Genomic DNA, 22,673 nt, shown 5'->3' with positions numbered 1-22,673 from the left:
ATTAAAGGACTAAGATGGATTACTCCAAGGGGCTCTGAAACCCTCCACAGCAATTACATCTGCTGCGATTTGGTACTGGCCCCGTTCTTGCTGAACAACTCTAAGTGTGGCCTTTTTCTTTCTTTCCTTTCCTGTCCTCTCGTCGTACTGGAGGTTAAACCCAGGGCCTTTACACTGGGCTATATCCCCAGCTAATTTTTTTGTATTTTGAGGCAGGGTCTCACTAAATCACTAAGTTATTCCAGCTGGGGTCAAATGGGAAATCCTTCTGTATCAGCCTCCCACAGTGCTGTGATTACAGGTGTGGACCACCAGTCCCCACCTAAGCACAGCCTTTCTTTTGAGTAACTTAATACGACATTATGCCTCTCAAAGATTTTTGTGTATCTCTCAGGCAGATACCAGGCCTCTGGGAGCCAGTCCCAAGTCTGAGCATTCAGATAGGCTTCAGAACTGCATCTTGACACCCAGTGTCTTCCAGTCTGGTCTTCCACCTGGCCAGCGGTTTAGACAAGGTGACACACGAATTTGTTCTACGTCTGCCTCCTGCTGTTGCATCTGTGGCCTTGTGGAGAGGTAGTTTTTTGTGACTGTGGACCGCAGTTCTCGTGGGTGGCTCCTCTCCCTCCTGCAGTCCCCGCTGACCCTCCCTGTGACCCCACCTAGCAGGACCATCCCTTTCCCTGATTTTCCCTTTATCACCCCAAGGGTGAGTCCAGAGGAAGGAGGCCTTACATTAAAACCTGCTAAGAAACTGTCAGAGGCTCTGCTGGGAAGTAAGAAAGCCACTCCACAGACCCTTAATCCAGACTCTCTTGTCCTTGGTTCTTGTATGGTTAGAAAGTAGTGACTTTGGGGCCCCAGGGCCCACTCTTCCCATCAGGGCAGGAGGAACGTGAGTCCCGGCCACTACTCATCACCCTCCTTCATCTACGTGCAGGGCTCTGTCCTTCCTCAGACTCTTCCTATCTAAGTCACACTGAGCCAATGGGGAAGAGCCTGCCAGGATGTCACCTCTCAGCCTACTGGGGGACTCCTAGAGACACAGCACCTTACCCCAGGAGAATCAGCCACAGGGACCTTGCTGTCCTTGGCCGAGAAGGCCTGGTCTCTAGCAGGTGGCCACAGGTAAGCATGTGCCCACTGAGTCTCCCCGTACACAAGCACCCCCTTCCACGTGTCCTCCCACACCATGGCTCTGCAAGGCCCCTGCCATGGCATAAAGGATGCGTTTCAGAGGGCAGGCTGCTACTTTGCTAAACCCGCTTCCTAAGGTTGTGCTCTCTACTTGAAACTAACATGCAGATGAGCTGAATTCAACTCCCTGTTCCAGCCACACCAGCCTGCTTTCCAGGGTTCCGGTCTGGCTGCCTCAAGACCTCTGCCCTCAGATACCTCCTGACCTCCTCCTCCATGTAGCTGCTCAATGCCATCTTCTCCTTCAGCTACTAATTCTCCTCCACACAGCCAGCCCCCAGCCCTTTGATTTGACTTCCTCCACAGCATTGGCTGTGTCACTAGGGTGTGTCTGTGCCCACTGGACTGCAAGGTCCAAGAAGACAAGCACTCTGTTTCTTTTCCTCATGGCTGTATCCCTAGCCTAAGCACCTGGCACACAGTAGGATCACTAAAAGTGAACTGAACAACCAAATGACGAATAAATGCTCAGACCCTCCGGGCTTGGTGCTATCCCATCACCTTCTGCTGGGTGTGGAAAAAGAGGATTAATTTGGGGCAAAGGAACTTAGAACTATAGTTTCAGCTGCAGTACCACTGTGAGGAAACTGCTCATGGAAAACGCCACCACTGAGCAGATGGAGTTTCATGGAGAATTGTCTCATTAGAAGTCAAATCAGAAACTCATCTCCATTTTCTTTCATCACAGCGAAAACCAAAAGTGGACAGGCAGAAGGCCCTGGTGCTGGTGGAGCTCACCTGGACCCAGAAAAAGAGCAGCAGCTTCTCTTCTCTCTCCACGGTGAGGGCTTCATGCACACATGTTCACATGCATGTAGATGCCACAGGTACCCCATGTACTCATGTCACACACATGCCACATATCATGGATTTATACCACATGCACACACACATCACACACATCTATCACACAGTTTATACTATAACACACAACATACACCACATACCACACAGACCATGGACTTACACCACACACACACGTTACATACCACATAGATCATGGACTCATACCCCATGCATACACATGTCACATACATCTGTTACACAATATACACATAGCACACATACATACACTATCCATCATACAGACCATGGGCTTACCTACCCCACATGCACACATACTGTATACTTGTATCACATAATATACACGCACACCTATAACATACATACACATGCCACACATATATATCCACCAATCATATCTACGTATCATATACTATATATCACATGAACAGACATACACATGACACATGTACATATACACTCATCACACATGTCACACACATCTCATACGCATCTCACAATACACTTACACACATACATACATTCACAAAACAGACATTTGTATTCCATAAATTCACACATATATCATATATGCACCACATAGATTCATGCATTACACTTACATCACACACTTATACACACAAATCACTTTTATGCATACATACACACATACATGCATAAGTAGATCACATACATATACACATCAAAATACATACTCATACCATATACATACCACACATACACATCACACATATTCAGAACACAGATACATACCACATACTCAAATCACATATATCACACACATACATGCTTACACAGATAACATACACATACATATCATATACACATACACATTGCAACACAGATATATGTCACATATACAGACATACATCATACAACTCACAGGTCATGTACTTATATCACACACATTCACACGTGCACACATCACAGCCTTACATCTCTCAAACAGGAAGCATCCCATGATCGCCCTGAAGACTGGGCTAACCCCTCTCTGCTCCAGGCAAGTGCAAAGACACAGGTGTGGGCGATGACAATCAGGCAGCTGAGGCAAGGCAAGGTCAACAACCGACACAACTGCAGGCCCAAGGCCGCACAGGGCCACCCCTCCTCCTCCAATCAGGCCCCCAAGACTCAGGGAACGAAAACCAAAGCAGCACTCAATTCCCCAAGTTCAGAGCTGGCTCTGAGTCACAGGCAGCGGGTCTGCAGCTCACTCACGTGGGCTCCTGGAGACCTGCACCCCAAAAGCTGCTGTCGCTGCGCTCCCTTGGTCTCTCCTGCTCTGTCTGGTGACAAGCGAGGAAATGGTAGTTTAGGGTGGAGAACTGCGAGGTGTCTCACTCTTAGCCAGAGGTGGCCTCTGTGGGGACAGTGGCGGCAGGCAGAGTCTTGGCGCCCCAGCTCCTCTGCCAGCCTGGAATGGAGAGTATTATCAACCTGCCTCTTCAAGGCACTGTGGATTCGGTTCCCAGCAGGGAGCACCCGGTGGACAGGGCTCAGGCATGGAGGCAGAGTCCCAGAGCCCGCCAGCTCCCCTGTGCCATCCCGGGGCCTGGCCCTGCCTGTGTGTGCGCCCTCCTCCCTCCCTGCGGGGGTTTGCAGGCCCTTCCCCATCAGCAGACATCCTGCACAAATAGCATAAACAAATAGCTTACACAGCTTTGCGTGGGGACCCGGTAAACTGAAACTCATTCAAGGCTGAGACGCTCCAGGCAGTGCTCACTGAATAAGTGTATGAACAGGCTTTCCCTGGGCTGGGCTTCCTGGGGGTGCTCACCCTGCAGCCTGCCTAGTGGTCTGTGCCGCCCTGGGCTTGTGCAAAGGGGCTGGGAAGACACCCCGCCTTTACACCCTGCCCAACAGCCCCAGGGCCTTCCCACAGCCAAGGGAGGTCGCCTGATTCTCACATCTCTCTCCAGTCATAAACACCACTGAAGTTCTGCACTGGCCTCAAGGAAGCGGGTTCCCAGGGGCCAGCCAAGGGCAGAGCAGGACTGGCCGGCAGGGGGTGCTTACTAGTAAGACAGCCAGCACTCAGGATGGACCTCACACACCCAGAAAAGACAGTCAGGATGTTTGGGGCATGGACCATAGCATCCAGGCCTCAGGCTGCCTTTACCCATGGTTGTCAACAGGAGGCTGGAAGCAGCCTGGATGCCCTAAGAACGAGCTGCAGCACGGTGAGGAAAACGTTGGTCCCTACAGTCTGCCGGGTGATGGGGGGCGGGTGTTCTACTTATTCCGATGGAGAGGGAGAAGGCGGGCTCCTGCCCCAGCACCAGGGTGACATTCTGCCATCCAAATCCCCCTCAGATCTGAAGGTAACAGACCCTGGCCCTGGCCTGTCGCCCCTTGGGACCCTGCATATGATGTGCTGGTCTTGGGGGACCACACTCTCAGCTCCTCTCTGCTATTTTGGCGGTAGGAAAACCACCTTTTCCAGAGTGGTTTGAACTTTTCGCTCCTTTCAACACCCTAGATAGTTTCTCTTCTGTGCGAATAGTCTGGTGTGTTAGGGAAAAATCCGAGATCCGTGAAGGAGTCCCACCGAGTATGGCAGGCTGGGCTGTCTCTTCCCAGCCTGAGGGGCCCTGCCCCGTCCTTCCCCTGTCTCTTCCCCACCCCCGCCCCTTATTATTATTATTATTATTTTTAGCCACTTCTGCTTCCTTCATTTTCTTTGCAGCTGCAGCTAAGAGATATAGTAAAGCTACTGTATAGGATTTTGAAAGCAGGGCCGCTGAGAGCTTTCCAAACTCCCTACAAGCCGGTTATTCTCTGGCTTGTTTTCTTTGGCTTCAGGTTAGTAGCACAGAATGAGTCAAACAGTATTAACTTTCAATAGGGAAGTGGTGTGGTCAACCAGAGCTGTTTGCGGCTAGATTGTGAAGATAGAGGCAGAGCAGGTAAGGAAGAACAGCCCATAATACTGCTAGGGGGCCCAGGAGGGAGGCGCCTCTCTCACAAAACGGCTCCAACAATTAAGTCAGCGCAACTCACACCATCTTGCTTTAGTTGGCCGAGGAATTAACACCAAGGTCTCTGACCGGCCAGCTTTGGGGAGTTGGGCCACGTCAAGATTTGGACAATCAAGCGCTTTGTGGGTTTAAGGATGTCTTTTTTTTTCAGTGTTGCCAAAGTCACGGGAAATCTAGTTCGGATGATTTCCCCTACGTACAGCATGTCACTGTGTGGAGTTTTATTCCTCTCTTCCCCCAGCTTGGGGTGTGAGGGGCTCCTGCCTCCCTCCCTCCTCTTCCTCCTCTCCTGCCACCCCCCGCCCACGTCATCCTCTCCGTCTGGATAGTTGGACACCATGAACCACACAAGGCCGCAACTCTTCTCCAGGCCAGAAGATAATGCTTTCAAAGGACAAATGCTCCTATAAACAGTATCCTACTTGGAGGAGGGGAAAAATCCTTTCAAATAACCAATTCCTCCCTCTGCAGATGAGAAAACTGAGGTTTAAGAGGAACTGTGTGCTGCTGAGCTACAGGGAGGCGTAGGCCAGGCCAGAACCCAGGCCTGCCTCTCCCCTGCCCAAGGCACAGGGTTTCTCTATGTTCCACACAGCAGCAGCTCCTAGCACAGCCTAGACCTCCAGACTCAGATTTCAGTGGTTTCCAGTTCTTTCTCCCCACACTGGGCTGCCTATTTATTTTGAGACTGGCTGAATCACCCAAGGAGTAGAAGGGATTTCTCTGATCTTGCCCAGGCTGGGCAGGCAGCCTGCAGGTCAGCAAATGAACATGACAGCAGGCTGGGCCTTGGAAGAGTCTCACCCTCAAGCAGCTGCAGGTTTTGAAACCAGCAGAAAGGCTCAAGAGTATAGCATTTCATCTCCCGAAACCCAGTCCAGAAATCTCAGGCAGCACCATATATAAAAAGCCATGGGGGGGAAAACAAGGCCGGAGCTCCCAGCAGGCTGCCCTGTGGTCTTTCCCAGCACGCTGCTGTTCCCAGGTCTCTGGCTGTGTGCTTCATGGAAACATGGAAAGAACATGGGATAATGCAGTTATAGGAGAAAAACTGGTTTTGGTTTTGGAAAAGAAAAAAATGTGTTCAAATAAAAGTTAACTCTCAACTGTTTGCCAAGGTTGCTTTCTTTGTTTTCCACATTTTCATTTATTTATTTAGGAACCAGGGACCGAACTGGGGTCCTTGCGCTTGCTTTCCACATTTTTAAAAGGTAGATAGATGTAAGCAAAGGATATAATAAGATATTCTAATGGCATAAGGCAAAATTTCTGGAAGTATGGATTCACAGTGCTGGCTGATTTAAATGTCTGTTCCTTCACTGTGATTTTCTTCTTACTGACCTTGAAGGACACAATAACATGAAATCCATCTTCAAGAACCCAATCATTTTATTTAATATTGCTAAGGATTTTGTATAATATATGCAAACTGCTAACAGATATTTTTCTATTATCATTTTCAATTATTTAACTCATATTTCTATTATCTAGAAGATAGATGTTTAAAACACACTTTGGTATACAGTATCTCAGTTTATACAGAACAACCCTATGTAGTGGACAGACCTGTATTATTATTATTATTATTATTATTTTCATCTTATAGATGACCTAGTGGAAGCTTCTAGATGCTAAAAACCTTGGCGAGTTGCACATCAGCCTGTGCGCTTAATTCTCAGTTATAAATGGAACTGTGTTTTGATAAAGCCTTTAATTGTTTGAAAAAGACCACTCCTCCTCCAAAGAACCCGGGCAATATAGAGAATGTGGCCGTGCTTCTTCATGAGAAATGGATTTGTTGAAGCCGGTTCAGTGCTTCATTGTAGAAAAAAGCCCTCATTGTATTATATCCCAAGGGCCCAATTTGCCAGCTTTGGGTTGTTTTTTTTTTTTTTTTTTCCTAAAACCTTGGCAGAATTCTTGGGCAGAATTCCATTTGTTTCCCTGGGTAAGCACTGAAGGACAGTGGAAAGGGACCTGCCCATGTCCCTGGCGTGTACTTTAGTAACAAGAGGTACCATTTAGGGAGACATCTGTGCCCAGTTCTGGGCCATGTCCTCAGCTCTATTGGTTCATTCACTCTGCACAAGAAACCCCAAGACAAGGGTGTGTTCTTCCTGGTCTTACACCTGAGGAGCAGAGCTTGGGCTGGGGGGATCTGTGTAGTCACCATGGAGCGCCAACTTTGGCACCTGGGCCCTCAGCCCTGCCCCAGCCTGCCTCTTGGTCTATGTCATTTAATCTTCACTTCCCTGCAAGATATGTATCAGGCAGCCCATTCTACAGAGAAAGAAACTGAAATACACTACTGGTAAGTAGTAGGAATCAGCCCTGAAGCCAGGTTTGACTCCAATCTCCTGTCTCACTCCCTGCAGCTCCCCACAGTCCCATGTTCGATCTGATTCACCTCGGAAATGCTGGGCTCTTCCCTGCAAACAATGTTAGGGAAGAGCAAAAGATGTCACTGCGTACATCCCCTTATCTCTTAAAATGAATGAATTAGAAATATCACACAACCTCTCAGAGGTAATTAAAATTAAGGAGATAATAGGAACAAATCTAATAGGGCCATAAACTTATATAGTACTTAAGAACCCACTTATTTCAAATATTTACTTTTTATATCAAATGACCAGAAGATGACTTATCCTCATGGTAGATGAAAGTAAAAATGAAATCAAGCAAGCAAATAAAATATCAAATGTTCAACATTTCAGTATAGGAAAGCACACTTGAACGATCTGGATAACAGTGCAGGTTTTAGTCAATACTTGTCTTAATGAAACCTAAGTACAGTTATGTGCGACCCACGGAAACACCAAATTAAGGTATTGTCAGTAACTGACTTTATAAGGGTCTAGGGAGTTGGCAGATAATTCTGTTGTGTTACTTTTTCAAAAAGGCAAGCAGAAAAGAACTTTGTTTGGGGTACTTAAGGGTTTTTTTCACCTCACAGTGGTTTTCACCTACAGAGGAATACCTGGAGTATTTGCTATTGACTGTAGCAAACTTTCTCAGTGATACTGTATAACTTCCATGTTGAAAAAGACCTTCCCATCCAACCAAATGCCAGTGTCTTGTGATGTGTCTGATAGGATAGCTGTTAACACACACTAATTACGCTTAATTCACTCCTCCTGTGACACCAACATTTCATAGTGTAAACCAAACAGCAAGCCTCCTTAAAAAATCATTTAAAAAAAAAAGCATATGGAAAGAATGGAACTCAGAAATTGTAAATTAGCTCAGCTAAACTTAAACACATATCCAGGAAAAGGGGGAATAGGTTTTACTTATGTAAGCAAAACTTCTGGCAATTTTTCTTTTTTCTTCTGTTTTGGTGAGAGAGAGACCCACTGTCTCAGCTTCTTACTAATGCCTTTCCTCGATGCATGGCTTACAGGAAAAAAACCCCAAAGCTTTGCTTTGGGAAAACACAAGGAGGGTTTTTATAAAATGAAAAATGGAAAGTGATTAGAGGATGAAAATAATCAAAATCCACCTGAAAGCAGGGAGTCAGATGCACTATAATGTACTGCGGTGCCACAATCCATTAGGAGGCTGTGGGGCCACTGGCTCTGTGGGAGATGCACACACAGCTACGGGACCTGACCATCCCACCCGGAGGCCAAGCCACGGAGCACACGACCCACCGAGGGGCCAGGGGGCTGCCAAACACAAATGCAAAGCACTCCGGAGCTGCACATTCCGTTAGGAAACTCAGAGGGAGGCCGACCAAGCTTCTGCGCTTGAAAAGCTGAGCTGTGCCTACAGAGTCAGGCCTCCGGCAGGCAACTGTGTTCACCTTGGGCCAACCTGGCTCAAGGGCCACATCTCTCAGGTTCAACCAACCTCGGACTACAACTATTGGAAACCCTCGTACTGACTTTTTTCTTATCCTTGTTCCTTAAAGAGTACATAGTATAACAACTCTTTGTAGTGCATTACCACTCTGCTAGGTACTGTAAGTAATCCGGACAAGATTCAAGGGATATGATATGATATGTGCAGGTTCTATGCAAATACTATACCATCTGACATGGAGAATTTGACGATTTGCAGATTTTGGTGTCTGTGAGGGATCCTAAAACCAATGTCCGGAGGATCCCCAAGGATGCCCTACAAGAATCATGCTTTTTTTCTACAACAGTGAGGAAGAGACCCTGCTTCAACTGTATCATGTATATATTGAAAAGCACCTAAGAGTTAGCTCTCAAGTACCAACTTTTGATTCTACTGAGGCATGATTTTTCCCTGAGGTTTCTCACCAAATGCAATGTTTGAGGGGAAGTCCATTTCACCCTTTAGGGATTTAGGGACAGCGCCCAGAGTATTTCAAAGGCCCACAGATGGGCCAGAAAAGAAAGTTTTATTGGGCCTAAATCTAAAACAACTAAAACAAAAAAAGGTCAAAATATATAAATGTTTAATTAAGTGTTAAAAAATGCAACATTATGGCAACTTCATGAATTTTTAAGTTTACGCTTCACAGACCTTTTTTGTTTATGGAATTTTCTCATTTCCAAAAGGATTCCAAGACTAAACACAAATCATAGCGGACCTCTTCCAATACTTGCTGTGTGCCAGGCAGGGTTCTGAGCAAGCTGCAGAGGCTGTGGCATTCAGCCTCCCAACCCCGTGACACTCGGACAGCCACTGTCCCTGTTTTACAAAGGCTTGCTGGGCCAGACACCCACCCAGGCATTGGCCCCCAGAACCAGCAAGTGCAAACATGAAGACCTGACTGCTGGTCAAAATCCCATGTTGATGGCAGAGAAATCAGGGCCACAGGAAATTAAATGAGTTACTCATAGCCAGAGAATTTCAAAAACAAATTACAAAGCCCTCTCTAAACTTTACAGCAAAAAACGATACCTAATGTGGAAGCCGGGTGCTTGTGGATGTGTCTGCTGTGATGCAGGGTGGCCTCGCCCGAGAAGGAGGGTTGGAGGTTGTGGTCTGTGGAGGGCCCCACTTGTGGGGAACCCATGCTTCTATCTTGCTGACAATATTTTGTTACCCCCGTTGGAGTGGGAACTAATTTAGAGATTATCTCGTCCCATTGCTTAGTTGGACCAAAGAGGAAAATGAGGACTAAAGTACTTAAGATAATTGCTGAGGTTCACACCCACAGGTCTGGTGGCGCCAGTGTGAAAACCCATGTCCCTGAGTTCGGGATCCATAAATCTTTTTACACATTTTAAGATTAAGGAACGGAAGCCTAAATGCAGATAGGCATTCCCCCCTCCCCTTTTAGCATATCATATAATAACCTCTAACAAGTGCAATATGTCAGTTTTGATCTCAGCTTCACTGCCATGATAGTCACAATACTAATGCAGTTTTACACTGATGTGCATGGAAAGAGACAGTCATAGCCATGGGGTAAGCTTCATTCCATGTTTCTTCTTCCCTCTCTTTCTCTCCCTGCATTAGATTATTTCGTTGGGTTTTCACTGGTACCTGAAAGGAACCCTGATTTTTTTTCCTTCCTATAAAAATGCAAATAGCCTCTAAGAATTCTCAGTGGCTTCTCGGTAGTCACCAAGAATCCACAGGCCTCTCCCCAGCTTACTGTGAGTCGTAGCAAGTGGGTTATTGCTGTTTCCAAGGGCAGAAGCACGTGCCTTTCTGGTTTCTTCTCCCATTCCCATTTGTCCCTGGGATTCTTCCCAGACCTTAGCCTGATTTCAAGAATCAGGGAGATCTCCTTGAACTACAAAAATAATAAACAGGAAGTGATTGTAAAATTCGTTGGAAATTCTTAAGCATGATTGTTATTAATGCTTTAAAAACTGCCTTTGCTAAGTCCTCAGATAGTTGGGGAAATTAAAGTAATAGCATGAAAGTCCCCCAGAATTTCCACCTTAGTTGGAAGTGCCTTTCAAAGTGGGGAGGGGGTAGGTGTAAGTAAGTACAGCATCTTCCTCCTCTCTGACCCTGTCTCCCTCCTACTTTGTATTTGGGTAGGAGGGGTGGAAGAATCATTTCTGTGGATCAAGATTTCACCTAGAAACAACCCACATTCAAATCTGATATTTGGAAACTCCAAGGGAAGAGGGAATATGTAGATCACCATTCATTATCCAAGAGGCATGCCTGAAGCGATTCCCCAGGAACAACATGATTGTGGACTGGAAATCACAATCCTGAGATCACAGATCTATAAATGTGATGTTTCAACAACCAGTTGGGAGCAAAGAGTGACACACAGTTTTCCACGAAACTCTCCACTCACGGGGAACCCAGCCCAGATGGCTGTCCTGGTGGTCACTTTGTCATCTTACTCACCTGTCCTGCATGCCAACCCAGGTGCCAGGGGTTCATGTTGTTCTCTGTCCTTGGCTTAGGTCCCCAAGCAGATCATGGAGACATGCAGAACCAACTGCCGATAAGTGGGACCCTCTCGGCAGTGACTATGTTAGGAACTTTCTGAGGAGGACTTCTCCAGCCCTGCCGAGAGGAAGACTCTGACTCCTTCCTGTCAGTATAAAAGCTACAGGCCTCTGCTTTCACAAAGAAAACCATATGTGAATCAGACCTACACTGATAAACTCTCCTAGTAAAAAAATACAGGAATTACCATACAACGAAGCTCAAATACTGGCAGAGTTCTTAGAAAGAGACAGAGGTTGGAATCTGTAGATTCCAATATCAGGACTTTTTAGTTTCAATTCTGGGTGACAGTGCGCAAGGCACTCTATTTCTTTTTGTTTTAATTTTTTTACTCATTCTTTCAAAGATTACATAAGTTAATGTCCCTGAAGCACTTTGGTATTGGGCAATTAACATTTTCTAATGTTAGCTATTATTATTTTTAGGTATTTTTATTATGAAGAAAAAGTAACTTTTTCACAAAGAACTCTATTTAATCATAAGAATAATCCATAAGTACAGTCATCACACACATCTCTGACAACCTTGATTTTTAAGTATTTTTAAGTCCACTATGACGGTAAATTTACAGGTCCTTTTCACGTGTTTCTTCATTTGAAACATACTTGCCACATATAAAGATCCCATTTCCTTCATATATATATATATATATATATATATATATATAATAGCTTTGGTACTTTCTTTCAATGTCATAGAAGAAAATTATATTTGTGCAGACATAATCTTGACAAAGTACTTAAAAAAAACAACTGCACAATGAAGCATCAGTCCCTTTGGTTGACCCATTTTAACTATAACTCTCTCTCTAAAAAAAAAGACTAGTCAGCAAGGCTCCCACCCTAGAAAGTTCTCCAAAGTTGTAGGAAGGACTCCACCTTGGTAACCACAATGACAAATCTCAAGAGCTGAAGCAGAGCACGGTGACTATGAAGAACTCCTTTCCCCAAGGGCACAAGTTGCCCCAGGATATGGCCAGTATTTGTCTTATTGATCTTTTTGAATTTCAGTGAGGTTTCTCAGTGTTCCAGATGTAATGGGTACCTGACCAGACAGGTAATAGCTGCCCAAGCAAAACCATCAGGTAGTACCCCACCTGTTCCCTCTCCCCACCCTCCTCTCTGCAAAACACCTTCCTCCATCACACTGAGCCACGTTATGCATTCCAATTATTTTAGGAACCACCTGTATAGACTGTGCTTTGGTATTTCGGTATTATCACAGTCACCTAAATTATACATGGATGAGCGAAGATCTGGAATGTTTTCATTAGATCTCCAGAAACACAAGAAGTACATCAAACAACTATTAAAAAGCTTTTTGGGAAAATGCCTTCCACTGCATCTTTCATGCTTAAACTGTCTTTCAATGCCTTAACAAGCTACTAAGTGTCCTACCTACTAACTGAAAACACATCTTTTTGCTGCTTGCAAGAACCAATCTTGGACAGAGAGTATCTTTGGACAGCTCTCTTTCTTTATAATAAATTGAATTGTTCAACAATTACTAATTTCTGTGCTGGTCTGAGATGTTTTTAAAAGATTCCCATGGACTATGAAAAAAACAAATGTTGACATATTAAGTGGCAGGTCGGCTGGTGCAAAAAAAGCAAGTAGTCACCTAAACTGAAAGATATTTAATTTTCTTTGAAATAAATTCACTTTTACCCTGGCTTCACTACTGGAGTCCATGAAAGAGGGGCAGGAACATCAATTTTTCCTGTGGGCACAACCAGCAGATGGGGTGAGGATGTTTTTTATTCTTAGTCCTTTACTCAGGTACCCAAATGGCAGGCTGATGGAGCTAAGCTCTCTCTCTCTCTCTCTCTCTCTCTGGTCTTTTGCACAAACATTTCCCATTGAAGGCTCCACACCTGTAATGAAGTGCCACCACTTGACCTTGCTGGTCTTAGAGCTGAGAGCAAGGTACGCAACATATAAGCCAATTCCTCATTTCAAATATGAGGATTCCAAGGATACAGGTGAGAGGGCTTATAATAGATGAGTTATAAGACAGTGTGCTGTGAGTGAAGACCCAAACCAATGAATGGACAGGTAGACAGGAGGGCAGGACAGGATACCCTAGGAAGGGGTATCAGAAACTGTTCATTCTGTTTCTGACTTCTCAGCAACAGTTTTTTTAGACCTGCATGCATCTCCTCATTTCTCTGGGCTGCTTTTCCTTATCTCGAGTGCTTATCCTGATGGCTCTCTCAGGTGCCATCTAGCTCTCAGGGTCTTTCATTTCATGAAACAAGAGAACTCTGTGACTCTACTCAACTTGGCAATGCCAGAGCCATTTTGCCAAAACTGCCCAGGGCTCATAGCCCCACCATCATAGAGGCGACCAGGGAGGTCTCTAACACAGAGACTAACACCATTCAGTGCCCCGATGTGCATTTAGGGTCCCCCTTACCATGGACAGAGAGCACAGCTCCATCAAAAAGAAGCCCCCACCTTGAATCAAGATGTTCAGATAGGAAGGAGGAAATGTGGAGAAAAACTAGCAGTGATGGGCCCCCAGCTCCAGAGATGAGAGAAAAGTGAGCATGTCCCCAGATGCCCTGGGAGCCTGTAAGCATTTGGCTTTTTTCTATCTACCTGAGGCTATAAACACTTCTGTATATCACACTTCTTATTTCTGCACATTTAATTTTTCCCTATACCCCAAATCCATTTGGCAGGAAAGACTCTCTGAAGTGAATCTCTTGGGTTTGTCAAAGGGCCTTTCTCCTAACTACTGGTTCTTTAAGTTGTAAAACAGAAGGAGCCTTGTACACTGAGTATCCAGGCAGCCCATTACAATCACCAAGACATATTCTTTCCTTCTGACTGCCTCTTCTTAAAAGTCATAGCAGTCACCATTTATTTTCTGAAGCTCAACCACCTCGTCAGTTCTGTGAATCTTGCAGGAGATACTGGCAGTGAGGCCTTTTCTACACCTCAGAGAGTAACGACAGTAGAGGGAGAATTGGGTCCACTGGTTTAAGATTCTTCCTCGGCCAGGCCAGCCTCTGAATTGTCCAAGAAATGGCTGTTACTACTGTTTGTAAAGTTAGTGATTGTACAGTCCCTGAGAGGAGCCATTCTCTGAGTTTAGTCATCCTGCACATCACCTTCCTTATACCTCATAACCACCTTTCCCAAGCCTGAGGCTTGTTATAACATAAGCTTGCTTCCTTTCTGGTCCTCTGTAGAGAGCTACGGCCCATTGGTATTGGTGTTATGTTTAATGGAGGGCTGATCTGGGTCTTTGGTTAGCCATTTCTACTCTGTTAACCCAGGAAGTGCCACAGTGGTTCCTGGGCTGTGTGACAATGATGTAGTCTCGTGTCTTTGGTCTGCTTTCCGCATATAAAGAGGATCATGGGTGTGGAGAAGTCCTAGGCTTCCCTGAGTCTGGGCATGGCCAGAAAGCTTCGCTGGGCTTAATGAGAAAAGGCTGGAGGCCTCCAGGGAGAGAGGGGAGTCAGCCATGGAGCTCACCACTGAGCACAGCAAATGGAGGCAAGGGGACCCTGATGTGGAGTACCATGTCCTGGTTCTGTCCCTGGTGGGCATGGGGGCTCTCTGTGGGATCTACCCACTCAGGGGCACTGGGAAAGTGGAGGCAGAGAAGGGAATGCTTCTAACAGATGATCCAGATGCTGGAGGTTTTGATCAGGACTGCAGTAAAGGGTGCTACTAGCTGACATGATCACTGGATGGCTCTGTAGAAAGCAACATACCAGAGGGCTACCTATCGGCCCACAGGAACCACCACATTGAGAAGGTCATGTGGAGGGAGCTGGGCCCCAGAGGGCTACTGTAGATCCCCACAAAACCACATATTGAGAAGGTCATGTGGAGGGGACTGTGCAGAGCTAAAGACGGGGACCCTCCACTGAAGAGTGCCCTCATTTCCTGAGCTCCTTCTTTATTCCCATAGCATCATTTCATTTGCTCTTACAAGAAAGCTCTCATTATCAACCCCATTTTACAGAAGAGGAAGCTGAGGTTCAGAGAGGTCTTGAAACTTGCTGAAGCCTGAAGTACTCATTCAGCCCCAAAGCCTTTACATTCCCATTCCATTCTGCCTGCTGAGTCCCTGTACAGCAGTTTCTAGTGACAGTAGGAAGCCCCAGTTTTCAATCTTCCAGACCCTGAGAGGAGAGAGCCCTCATTTCCCACTAGGGCCCTGGCATGGTTTGGAGGCATGCGGGTGCTGGGCCCAGGCTGCAGCTGGCCCACTGACCTGGAACTGCAGGCGGCCTCCGCTCCTGGGCCAGGGCGTGGCTCTGGAGAGTGTTGTTCTCGTGTTTACTCAAAGATAGTCATTAAGTCACTGTGAAGACATCTTCTCTGCAGACTAAACAACCCCACTCCTTTTTTAAAAAGCTTTCCCCACAGGAGCTATTTTTTTGGTCCCATCTTTCTATATTTACTGGTTTCCCCCAGGCACTCCTACCCCTCCATTCTCTATTTTAAACAATTCTGTAATGGGATTTTTGACCTGCACCAGAGAAAGAAAAGGAACATATTCATAGTTTTCATCTCCAGCCTTAACAAATTAATAAAAAGCTAACATGGATGGCAATCAGCCCCCTGTGGTCCACTCAGATCCTCAGGCCTTTTTTGGCTGACCTTGTACCCAGCCAATATCCATTCCCTGTTTGTTTCTAATCCTGCTGAACTCCGCTGTGTCTTTCAGAGACTACTCCCTGGTCTCACACAGGCCCAAACAGTTCTCACAGGCACACGAGTCAGGCTAACTTCCTGTGGCGTCTAAGAGGATGTTCAAAAAGAGCCCTGGGCCCAGAGACAACCTTTGAGGAGTAAGAGCGCTGACAGCAAACTTCCTTCTCCCTGCATGGGCCTGACGTCCCCCAGGGAGGAGGTTTCGAGGGGCCACTTACTCCGGGGTTCTCGGGGTCCATCCACGGTGATTTTGATGGCTCTGTGATAGGTGGCAACTTGTGGAGGGTTTGTGAAGACAGTGATGGTCAGAGTGAAGCTCTTCCCTGTTGGGACACAAAATAGGGAAAAATTAAGGAGGGGACAGCTTGAGTCTACCTGCTGGGTAATTAACTGATTGTTAATTTATGCTCTCCACCTCTCAAACAGGAAAGGTGACAGGACTTCAACACGTTACTGGTGTCCCATTGCTGCCTTGAGTCTAGCTTTGCACACCTATACTATTTCACCAGGTATGACACTTCTCTCGCTTATATAAATTTGGCTGAGTCATCAACAAACAACAGGATCAAGAGGGACTTGAACTGATTTTCTTCCAAGTCATGACTCCAGGGAATCCCAAGGCTCAGGCTGGTAGCCACTCATTCCCAGACCCTTGTCTCTACCCCCTCTCCCCATATCGTCCTCCCCAGTTATTTTGTAAAATCAGGGCAAAGAGGAATGAAGAAGCCATACCCATCTTTTTCCTCTCTAATATTGTTTGTATTTCTGCGGAATAGAAAATTTAGAATTTCTAAGTTTGAGGATTTGCTAAATTAGAGTGATTATCTCTGTATTTAAAAAAAACACTAATCGCTGGTTGATTTTAAACATGATTTACAAATACCAGCTGTTATCAGAGGCACTCATAATTGGCCAGAACGATTTGTGGTCAATAAATAGACTTCAGGATATGTAACTGATAGACTGAGATTTAATAAGTACAATTAATAGAAAGTATGTACCTAGGTCTCCATGTAGATGTTTTACAGATACTTATGAAAGATGACCTCATCTTTATTGCATCAGTTTGATAATTTCAGTACATTTCTTCTTGACCAAGTGGCGCTGAGGATGGATTCTGGGTTTGAATTCTGGCTAACTGGCCTTCAGCAAGTCCCTAGATCTAGACCTCTCTATGCCTCAGTATCCTTGCCTGGAGGACAGATATATATGCAACTTTCCCTACCTTACAGACTTTTGCTGGAGATTAAATGAGCTAATACGAGTAAAACCACTAAAATACCACCTGGTATTCAAGGTGTATGTGGGTGTTCATGCACTAAGTCTCTTCCCTTTTTTTTCTCAAAGTTCTATAATGGAATTATAATCTTTGACTAAGTATGCCATTAAGTCCTATATCTATATAGTTTTTTAAGCAACACAATTTCTTCTCTTAACCAGGCAGTATGAAATAAAACTCAAAATAAATGAAAAGAAAGCAAACCATTGCCCATCCACGTGTCTGCTCCAAAAATTACTTATTATTTTAAAACTCCACTTCTCTTCCTTTATCGAGGTAGAAAGAACAGAATATTTTCAATTGTCAGGCATGTGTTAATACAAAAAAAAAGGCCATGGAGAAATGTTCAATGAGAATATAATCTTTGACCATAGCAAGCCAATAATTCCTAAGCATGAAAAACTTCCACCAAACAATCCCCAAGGATTTGTATGCCCATCTCTTAAAGTTTGTGATGAAAAGGACAGAAAGTGACTGACTGATGATGAGGCCTGCTTTGCCTGGTATGGCGTTGTAGTCAAAGTCTCAGATAATCTGTCTAATGGAACAGGTGAGACTATTTTCTAGGGAGTGGTGGTCCATGAGGCCAGAGTACTGGGGCACCAGGAGACCCCACATCTGAAGTCTTCTGCTTCTGGAAGAATCCAGCTGGACCTTGTGGATCTGCTATTTTTGGAAATCCTTTAGATGTTACCAGGTAACACTCCAGATGGGCTCCATCCCTGACAGGGGGCTGATATGGAAGGCTGAGCAGAAGAAGCTTAGCTTGGCCCACCAGGGAGGGCACCTCATTAGCTGCCCATTGCTGTGGTCAGTCTGGCTTTCTAACCACAGGTCAAGGGGTGATGGCAGCCTTAGCCCTGGGGCAGCCATAGCCATGTAGCCAAATGCTATAAAGCAACATTCCCAAGTGCTCATGGTCATCCATCCCTCTCACCAAGAACACGCAAGAGCAAGAATTATACCTTAATCATCACGACTGAATCCTAGAGCTGGCTTCTAGAATCTTCTCCCTGGTAAGGCTGTGCCCCACCCACAGTGCTTCTCCCTCCTCCTAGCCTTGTGGGTTTGGATGGGCTTTGTACCTATCTAGGCCTAACTTCCCAAGGGCAGAAGTTCTGTTCTGCATCCCAAAGTGTCCCTCACACATATGAGAGAAGAGGATGGTGGGAGGGGACTCCAGGGTGGAAGAGGATTGAAATGGAAAACATAAAGTACCTAAGGACACTAGCACTGGATAGTGACATTGCCCAGTCCTTACGGGGCCCCGGGTGTGTGTGTGTGTGCGTGTGTGGGCACAGATGTGTGTACACATACATGTGTATGCATGTCTTTGTGCATGGGGCTGTATGCATGCGTGTGTATATTTGTGGCATGTATGTGTGTATGGGTGTGCATGTATGTGGGGCGGAAAGAGACAGAGAGAAACAGTAGGTTCCTCCAGCAAGAAGGGCTGGATTCCCGTACAAAAGGTTTCACCTCCCTGGGTCCCAGTGTGCCGATCTGCAAAAGGAGGAGGTCGGTAGGATGGCTCCCAGGTCACTGGCAAGCCTGGAATTGTATCTTCTGTGGGTGCCCGAGGGCTTCCTCTGCAACGCCGTATTTGCTTCTTGTGGCTGCCGTGATAAATGACCACAAGGAGAGTGGCTTCAAACAGCAGAAATTTACTCTCACAGTTCTGGAGGCCACATGTCCAAAATCGAAGTACAGGCCAAAACACGCTCCCTCCGGGGCTGGGGAGGGCTTGCCTGCTTCTTTCTGGGTTCTGGCATCAACTGCAGTCCTTGGCACCCCGTAGCCTGCTGTCTCGGCACTGAGATCCCTGTATCCTCCTTCAGGAGGCTGTCTCTTCCTACTTTGTGTCCCTGTCTCCCAAACTCCCTCTCCTCATGAGAACCAGTCATGGACCCAAATCCAGTAGGACCTTGCCTTAATTATACCTGTAAAGTTGCTATTTCTAAGTAAGAATCTATTCTGAGATTCTAGGTGGACTTGGGCTTTTAAGGGACAGTGTTCCACTCAGTACAAATAGAAAACGTCCTAAGAATCCCAATCAAGACATAGCAAGTGTGTTTTACCCTCTGAAACAGTTCTACCCCTATGGTTTTCTCCTACAGCTGTCCCATCCACAATTTCCTAAAGGACAGCCACCAAATGTTTGTGTTCCTAATACTGGTATTTCGAGGCCTATGTAGAACTCACAGCTTTTCAAACACTTTCCTATGTACTCTTTCATTTGGTCTTCACAACAGTCTCATGAAATGAACAACATAGATTTCATCGCTTTTAGTAAGTGGCAAAGCTAAGGCCCAGAGAGGTTCAGTAATCGGCTCAAAGTCACACAGGGCATGCACACATCAGTACGCCAATCTCGGAGCTTTACATTCACTGATCTTTGCATTATTAGTACCGGAGTCCTAAATCTCTACTTGCAAACTCTGTGGCACTAGCACCAGGAATCCAAACTCATGGTACTTTACCCACACTCAGCCACTGTCCCCCGAAAGTGAAAACTACCCTGGTGTCTCTAATGTGTACAGACTGTCTTCACTAGCTGTGAACGTGGGTTAAAGTTCAAAAGCAGTTTCTTCCTAGGCTGAATTTGGGCTTTGGCAACTGAACACTTATGACATCCCCTTGGTTAACCACAGGCTAGCCTGCTTGCAGAGAAACTCAGCCCAAGTGAATATTTGCAAAATCATTCCTCATTATCATAATTCTTATTATTTTATGCTCATCATTTTAGGTGTAGTCACAGGAGTTTCCAAAAAGCCCCAGCCAAAGCCACCAAATAGGGCATTTCCACCACACTACCAGGGTTCACTCTAGGGGAGACAAGCTGGTTGTATCCCTCACAATGGGCTCTGTCTACAATTCAAGTGCACAGACCTCTGTTTATTTTCTTATAGGCAGAAATGATACTCTTTTCTTTTTCCACTGGGCTTCCTTCTTCCAGCCAGACTTGGCACCAACCTTGACCATGGGTTGCAGGTAGCCACCAGGCATATCTGGTGAATGCTCTGCCCTCTACCCCCCCCCCCCATAGCTGCTGAGACACAGCCCAGCTTAGCCAGCACCTGCAGAAGTAGGCTGTGCCCCGGAGCACACGTGTCATTAACCAGATTCCCTCATTAAAATGACCTGTGGGCCTGGTATTTTAAGTACGTGGGTGTGGAAAGCGAAAGACTCTCAAGTGTTTTTCTCAGCAAGCTGCAACCGGAAGAGCAAGCCCGGCATCAGAAGCAGGCACAAGAGAACGGGTCAGCTAAACAACCACACCCCCATCAGCTCTGCAGGGCCAAATGCAGGTGCCAAGGGGCTAGACTAGAGAACTAGAGAGTTCACATTCATGGCCGCAGCCTGGCCGGAGTCCCTGCCCTCCTGGAAGCACCCGCTGGCTGTGGCCCAGCAAGTAGGTCAGCAGAGGCTCGGATACTGCACCAGTGATCCCATGGCTGCCCCATGGGTACCTCTGAGAGGTGACAGCTCTTGCCTCCCAGGGGGCTGGCTGTGGGGTCACAGGTCCCCTGCACGAGGAGTTTCGACGGAAGTCACTGGGAAAGGGGGAGCACTGAGGCCTTCCTTCTGCTGCTCATAGAAACTTGGCCAAAAGCCATCTGCAAAATGGATGGTAATACAGTCCTTGCAGCTCATGGTCTTGTTATGCAGGTAAATGAAATAATATAAAAGCAAAGAATCAAGCAAGCTTTCAGTAAATATCCGTGAAAGTATTAAAGATACAACAAATGTGATTCCATGAAGACCAGAGCTGTGTGAGAGGTCACGTGAGGAAGAGCGGGGGGGGGGGGTGTGTTTCCGTCTGTGCGCGCACATGCGCGTTTGGATGTGCGTGCGTGGATGTGCGTGCATGTGTAGCAGGTGACAGAGCTGCTACGAGGCCCAAGTTCAACTCGAACTTCAAGTTCACTTCTGCCTCACCAGCTGGTAACCATTGTAAGGCACAACTGTGTCGGCTGATCCGCTAGATAAACAAGCCAGGCCACAGCAACATGTGTCGTCTCCCTTGACGCCAGTTTGTCCATCTAAAAGCCAGGGCAAAGTACGAACTGCTTTATTTAGTTGGGAAGAAGGTCACCACGGAGTGAGCCTTCCTGGACACCTGCTGCCGTGACACGTTCTCCAAGGGCAAGCGGCTCTGATCCCCCTCTGAGTCGGGGCTGGAGGGTGACTGACAGCTGCCTTGCTGGTGGTCCAGCAAGGCCACGTCTGGACCCTGCAGTTCCACATGGCCTGGCACACTCCATTCCTCACCACCTGTAGGAAGTGGCTGAACCTCAGGACTGCTGCGAATGTATACACTGCTCCCCAAAAGGCCAGGGTAGGGGAGACATGCAAAGTAGAAAGATGATGGGCTCCAGAGCTTGGCTGGTGGGCAGACAGGCCTCTGTGATGGCTTCTAAGTGGCTCTGTCACTGTCCTTGGTGTAGGTTTTGACCTGTGAATCATCTTCTCCTTTTGGAGGCAGTTTCAGGGGATGTGAAACTTTTCCTTTGTCATGCAAAGGAAGGCTGCAAGCGAAGGATCCCTCTGCTCTGGGGGTTACATTCAAGAAGCTCAATTACAACATTTTTCACGCACTTGTGTATCAGCAGGAAAGCTGGTTGTACATACAAACTTGAAACACACAAGAGAGCAAGAAAGGAAAAATAAAAGGAAAAAAATAACACCCTTCAGCTTTTGAAAACTGAGAGAGCCAAGGAGGTCCCAGAGTCTGCTCTTTACAAATTCAGGAAATCCCCCCAAAACTCTGGAAGTTTGCAGGAAGATTTCTCCTTGGCCTATAGATCACTACAGGTTTAAGTTTGATCACAGATAAAACTGTTAAAATGAATGGACCTTTAGATTTGCGGCAATCTGAATTTGGAGTATATTTTCACCATGTACTTTCAATTTTGATTTCTCATTTTTCCACTGGAACAATCTAACAGTGGAAATTGATGCTTACACTCCTCTTGCATTTCCTTACCCAAACACCACTCATTTTAAGAGTGGAGCTGTGTAATTAATTTGTTTAGGGTATTTGAGAACAGAGTTCAAATCCTTTGACTTGCACAGAATCTCCTGGTTTCTCCAAGTTGAACCGAATGAAAACCTGGATGTACATCCACCTGAGTGCAAAGTCCCTGTGTGTGCATGCAGATGTCTTTAACACAGTGGCAGCTACAGGCACAGGGGCAGAAGGCAGGCTAGAGCCCAGGCTATTGATACAGTGACAGTGTCCAAAGCAGGACTGAAAATAAGGGGCTCGGAACTCGGTTTTCTATAGAAATAGCATTTGTACGGAACAGTGAGTCATTTGAAAAATAGCTGTTTAACTTGGAA

At 46.2% G+C, this 22,673-nt stretch overlaps 1 protein-coding gene across 4 annotated transcripts in view; it reads right to left on the bottom strand.

The window, feature by feature from the left end:
- Runx1 (RUNX family transcription factor 1) overlaps positions 1 to 22,673 on the bottom strand; it is a 237,047-nt gene that overhangs the window by 48,285 nt on the left and 166,089 nt on the right. For all 4 annotated transcript variants that reach the window (XM_021256212.2, XM_021256213.2, XM_013071314.3 and 1 more), the window contains one exon: positions 16,270 to 16,374. In XM_021256212.2, coding sequence (XP_021111871.1) covers positions 16,270 to 16,374 — 105 coding nt within the window. The remainder of the gene's footprint in view (positions 1 to 16,269; positions 16,375 to 22,673) is intronic.

The sequence above is a fragment of the Heterocephalus glaber genome, unplaced genomic scaffold (genome assembly GCF_053883595.1).
Source record: "Heterocephalus glaber isolate CG9 unplaced genomic scaffold, H.glaber_assembly_v1.0 deba00000122, whole genome shotgun sequence".
Classification (NCBI taxonomy): Eukaryota; Metazoa; Chordata; class Mammalia; order Rodentia; family Bathyergidae; genus Heterocephalus; species Heterocephalus glaber.
Note: the sequence above shows the minus strand (reverse complement) of the source record. Positions and strands in the feature narration are given on the sequence as shown.